This window comes from Symsagittifera roscoffensis, chromosome 1 (assembly GCF_963678635.1).
Source record: "Symsagittifera roscoffensis chromosome 1, txSymRosc1.1, whole genome shotgun sequence".
NCBI lineage: Eukaryota > Metazoa > Xenacoelomorpha > Acoela > Convolutidae > Symsagittifera > Symsagittifera roscoffensis.
Window position 1 is genome coordinate 14,182,906 of NC_087062.1, and position 6,000 is coordinate 14,188,905.

At 35.4% G+C, this 6,000-nt stretch overlaps 1 protein-coding gene across 3 annotated transcripts in view; it reads right to left on the minus strand.

Annotated features, from left to right (window-relative positions):
* The window catches only part of LOC134838613 (sodium channel protein 1 brain-like), a 54,046-nt gene extending 48,316 nt beyond the window's left edge, over positions 1-5,730 (minus strand). Inside the window, exons 1-2 of one of the 3 annotated variants that reach the window (XM_063854119.1) lie at positions 3,643-5,730; positions 217-332 (exon numbers count right to left, since the gene is read on the minus strand). In XM_063854119.1, coding sequence (XP_063710189.1) covers positions 217-332; positions 3,643-4,508 — 982 coding nt within the window. In that variant the 5' untranslated portion in view covers positions 4,509-5,730. The remainder of the gene's footprint in view (positions 1-216; positions 333-3,642) is intronic. The other 2 variants (XM_063854111.1, XM_063854149.1) reach the window with 2 other exon arrangements.
* Between the last annotated feature and the right edge of the window lie 270 nt (positions 5,731-6,000).

A 6,000-nucleotide genomic window follows, 5' to 3' on the forward strand; every position in this document is an offset into this window, starting at 1 on the left:
GAAAAAAATAGGGTTGATCGCCGAAAATGGATGTCATCAAAAAGGGACCCACCCCCTAAATCCGCCAATGGCATACTTCAATGATGAAAAAAGAAATTTTCAAAGAATGCTGAAAAAACTTCAACGCTATTTTGCGGCACGAAAAGAAAAATTTATTCCGTTCACTTTTGAACCAAGCCAATGACCGCTGATTAACTACTTGGAGATATATTTTACCTGGAATGATTGATATTGTCTTGAGAGCCCTTAGCACCCTGAAGGTCCTCAAAGCGGCCACATTGAAGGAGAAGTTGGGATTGGCGCGTGTCGTCTCCAGAACAATAATCACATATCTATAAGCAAAACAATATTAAAGTGAGAAATGTCAGAGAAACAGAAGTCATCAACAAACCAAAGGTCAGTGACATTCTAAAAAAAGGTACACAGAACGGCAATAATGATTGGCTGACAAATTTTTTGGAAGAATTTTGAAAATGTTGCTCTCAAATATAAATGAAGTTTCAAATGACCCTGAAAAATGAAACTTTTCGATCAAAAAATCCCAAAAGCACCCGGGTACATGAATAAACGCAGAGTTCAAAATAAAATGGAACGTTAGCGCTTAGATCATCTGCATTATGTTTTACCAGCGGCGTGAAATTTTAGGGAACAGCGAGTTTATAAAAGCTGTAATGTCATGTAAGATCATTGATGATATATCAGCACAGATGGCAGATTCAAATTAAATAGCTGGATTGTTTTTTCTTATACTTCGGATTTTAGTAATCTACACTAGTGGACAAAATGAACAGCATATCTATGCTTTTATCTCTGAGAGGTGTATTTTTATCGACAATTTGGGACAACATTTACTTTGAATTTAATCAAACTTTTTGCACCACCGACTAACAGCACGACCTGAAAAAGTTTCTCTGAAGTCTCAGGTTGTGATTTGAAACACTTAGGAGTGTTTTTTGGGTCTGAACATCCAGTCATCACCATTTGTAGTAAGTTTGTTTTCCAACGGTGTTAAATTATCAGAAACAAAAGAAACAAGACTGCTCGTATCAGGGCGAGGCCCTGAATGTTCCGACTGCCTTTTAAGGTTTTATGGAGCAGTAATAACATCAAAAACTAAATGTAATAAAAATAAAATGAAAATTTTTTTTTCTAAAATTTGAAATTTTTTATGAAAATCATCACCCCACACGCCATATAAAGTACGAAAAGATAGGTTACGCTCCTTGTAACAAATCAATTATGGCAAATAAGCTTCTTTCAACCAATTTGGAACAATTTTAAGACGGATTAACTCTCCGCTTACGCGTTAATATATCGCGAGTTAATTGTCCCAAATTGGCCAAAATGGCAATCTTTAAACCCCCATAACTTTACGAAAAAGGATCACAGGTAAAATATCTTTTCGAATTTGAATTCAGGACAACAATAGCTTTCGAATGATATAAAATTATTCCGTCAAAAATGGCTAGTTAAGAAGTCGAAATTCGTCTGAAGAAAAAAAAACCCACCCCGAGCACAAATATTCCGTTACTTTCGTATCGAAAGTCGGAACAATGAGGAAAGTGATCACACTGATTGGCAATGCAATTTTCTTGTTCAATTGATTTTTTTTTCATCACATTCCATCTAGCAGAACATTGTCTTATAGTAGAAAAAATTCAGCGGAAATTCAATTTTTTGATCTTTAAAATGCTAGTGTTCAATATCCACTTTTGAAAACATTAAATTCGATTAATCATCAAAGTTTTACATAGACCAGAGCTAATAATCAGAGCTACCATTTATGAAAAGTTTAAAACTCAAAAGTATCGCAAAAACAAGCAATGAGTACTATTCAAAAGAAAAAATTGATGGAAAAAAATTTAAAAAATAATTTACCCAAAATGAAACAAAAACAAAGCTCTTGAAATTTTATTTCAAGAACAAAACGATTGTAGATCTTCTTACTTAACAATAAAAAATTCTATTGAAAATTCAAATAAAAAACAATTTGTTAAAAAATCACAAATACATTTATAAGCGAAATTCTCAAAAGTTTAGATTAATAATGAAATTAAACATGCAATAGTTATTTACATCTTCATTATTTTGGTAAATCTTTGAAATGATTTTTAGTACTCTCATAGAGAGTAGCTTTGATCATTTGCTCTTGGGCCATTTGAAAACTTTGCTGAAGTGAATGTTGTCTAAAATGGACATTAAAAACAGGCATTTAAGATATTAAAAGCTTAATTTGCGCTTAATATTGTCATTTTTATGTATATACAAAAACGATCTAAGTAGCATAAGCAATTGACTGATAAAAGAATGAATATATTGTAAGTTATAGTTCTCAAGTTTAAACATACTCTAAATTGTTAGCTCTCAAATTTGCCATCTTTTGCAAAATTTTATAGATCATAACTTTATTTGATGAGATGTTCTATGTGACCAAACTTTTTTTTTGGCTTCTTTTATTTGAGCAAAATTGCACTCCGTAACGTGAAATTTCCTACCGCAGGGCAAATCGTACCGCAGGGGAAATCTACATTTTCAGATCCATAAACCTTACACCCAAAAATGATGCTTCCCTTGTCGATGATACACTAGTGGACAAAACACATCGTAGGTTAAATTTCACTGTCTAAAAAGCATATTTCAATGTCAAGGCATTTTTTGCTGTGAGTTTGTGCAAAAATTTAACAGGGACGAAGAGCAAATGATCTCAGCTCACCTTCTGTGTAAGCTTCAAAAAATGGTTTCAACTATTCGCCAGTTTTTCTACAGGCGCGAATTGTTTTTCGAATAAGCATGGAAAAAAGTTCAGATCTTGTATCATTTTTTGGAACACTTAAAACTGCTCGACAAAAAACTACGGATGGTAAAAGTGGGCTTTCTCAGACCAAAAAAAGCTGGCAATTACTTGAAATCGTTTTTGATACTCTTTACTTCTGGTATTTGCGTTTGGTCCCAAGAAACTTTTGCGCAATTCAATATAAGCGTTTGCCGCAATTGACATTTAAATTGAGCATTTTAGAGAGTAATAGTTTGAATTTGCGTTAATTTTTACCACTAGTGAAGCTAAGGTTACTTGTTTTCATCTGATTCAAAAATTGTTCAAATGGTTCAAGGTAACTGTTATTGTGAACAGAAAATTTGGCATGATTGGCACAGATTTTGTTCAACAGCAGATCATCCTGAAATATGAAAATTTAAAGGAATGCAGTGCATCAGGTTTCTTCATATTAAAAAACTCTCTCCGAAAGCTCTGGAAAGCACTAGTTCAATTCCTGCTAATGATTATAAGAAACTATTAGCAGAGATTGTACTGGTCTTAAGTAACTTTGGCTTAGAACATTTTTAAGCCTCGCTAAAAACCAATCGCAGGTGAGCAAAAAGTTTATCTTGGCCCCCATGATGGACGATTATAGCCATAAAAAGTTGTTCACCTGCATCTCTTAAGCAACTAATTTTTTTTCAAATTAAATATTTTGGGAGAACCGGTAACTATCTTTAGCCAAACTATTCTTTTCTACTCAAATGCGTCCCTTCTACAAAAACTCTCTTAAAACTTAGATCAGCCTTAGTTTTACCCTCAGATATTGTTTTAATTATTGAGCGTTAAAGTAGACAGGTTCGATTATTTAAAATTGAGCAACTCACCCTATCATAACCACAAAAAAGTCTAGAAAGTTCCACGGATCCCGTAAATACGTGTGTTTATGCATCACGAAGCCCCTGGCTAAAATTCTAATTGTCATCTCGACCGTGTAAAAGGCTTGGAAGAAGTATTCGGCTTCTTCCACCGGCTCCTTCAGAGTAAGAAAAACACAATTGGCTAAAATACACAAGATGACCAAGTAATCGAAAAACTCGTTGGTTGCCACATACATCATGAGGCGTCGCAGAGGATGCAAAGGACTCATAAAATTCATCGCATTTGTGGCTGAAAAACGATATATTGTATTTTTACGCATTCTTTTTGAGATAACCACCACCGATTTGTTTTTCATCCGGCTCGGGTCTATTTCCATTATCGGCTTTCCGGCCAGTTCTTTCGGAAACGGTTCGTAGTCGTTCGGTAGTGTTTTGCCCTCCTCCAACTCGGTGTTTGGCTCTAACTCTTGGTGAGTTTCTTTTTGAGCGACTTTTTTCCCTGGCAGTGGGATGCAGCCGCATAGTTTCCGTCTCACGCGGGGTGCGGCGCCGTACTCGTCCAAACTAATCGCCGACTTCTCGAGTTGTTCCCGGATTGACACTTTCGAAGATCGCATTGAATCTTCATCTGGGAGCTCTAGGTGATTGTTGATTGACGAGGGTTTCCGCTGAGTGGGTGTGGGACTCCTGTGGTGATGGTGATGGGCAGATCTGGCTCTTTCGGGAGGGGGAGGAGGGTTGAGGAGTTTCTTCAGCAGCTGGGGGGTGAGTTCCTGGACTAGCACCTGCTGAGAGGACTCCTCGTGTTCTCCCGGTTCCGCATTTGGGTCGTCCATGTTTATGACTGCCGTGAGGTTATTTTTGGTGGCCATTTAGATGAGAAACTGGTAAAAAGTGTCCTCAGAGTCAGGTCCATTCATGCCCCGAGACTGTGACGTCAAACTGAAAATTTTCGTGTCATGATTCTTGCAACTACCGAATAAGCACTTAATTGTTCGAGCGCATAAAGTAAGCTCCTGTAATTGAAGTTAATAGCATATGATCCGAAATCGCAGGAGAGCCACGCCTTGGGTTGATGAGTTTGAGCCTTTTTAGTTCTTTAATTCTGCCAGTTTTTGGGACGAATAATGTATGTCGTTTTTTTTAGTCCGCTGCTTTCGATAAATGCACGCGCGTGGTGCAGTTCATAAATAGAGCAAAAAGCACTTCACTTTTTAAGAGTCTTCGGTAAACGTCAGGAATTAATGATAAAGTAAAATGGCGTATTAAGAACAAGTAACTTAAAAATGAGTTATACGATAAAGGTATATCGTCATACTCATTTTTATTTTTGAATATCTGTTTAGTAAAGCTGATACTCAAACTAACGCCTAATACAGGCCAGTTTTTATGAGTTTTGATTTTATAATAAATGCATCATGACTTTATAACAAATAACAAGATAGTGGTATTCTGTTGTGGTTATCTACAAGTTTAGTAGATGTAATTTGGTCTCAAATTGTTTTTGATCAGAATATTTTTATCCAGAGCAACATCATTATCGAATAATTCGATATGGTTTGAGGAAGAGATTTTTGGTCTAAAATATCTTTGACCGAAGCTCAATTTTTTGTAGGTTGACCAAGTGATGACATAAATTATACCAAATACTACTTTACTAATATAACTTCAGATTTCTAAATAACAAAAACACGGATTGAAATTTGAAATTTGAAAGGCAGGTATTTGATAGCCAGCAGATTAAGTCATTTTTTTCATGCGCGAATTTGCGATGGTTGATGATCAATAAAAATTTCCAAAGCACGTTGTAATTTTCCACCACTTTTTAAAGGTGAATGTTAAATGGATTCGGTCTTTAGTTTTCCATTGATTAGTGGAGCAAATTTACACAGGCAGGACAATTCATAAATAGTGTAGATGCATCAAAAACAACGATGGTGTATTTTGGTAACAAAATCAAAAAGATTGGATACAAACGTGTTGGCGGTGATATATATCATCTAGCCAAAAACGAAACGGAGCCTGATGAAAAAAAAAGAGCTGAAAGAATTTTTGATCACAATTTACAGCATATACTTTAGAAAAATATAAATACAAAGGTGCGGTGCAGAGTTAAATGCTATTCGGTTTGGTTTGCTCAGATAGCATGTTTGAAGCTCGTCTTTTTCTATTCTCTCTTTCTGATCAATCAATCCAAACAATATTATTCTATTTTTTTTTGGATTTTGTTCTGATTTAATCTGGTATATATCAGCAAAAGCAGTCATGTTTCTAGATGTGATATTTGTTAGCCATTAACAATATGTTCAAAATGCACATCAGCTATACCTAAGCAATGGTTTGAGCGTAGCACCGTAAAAACAC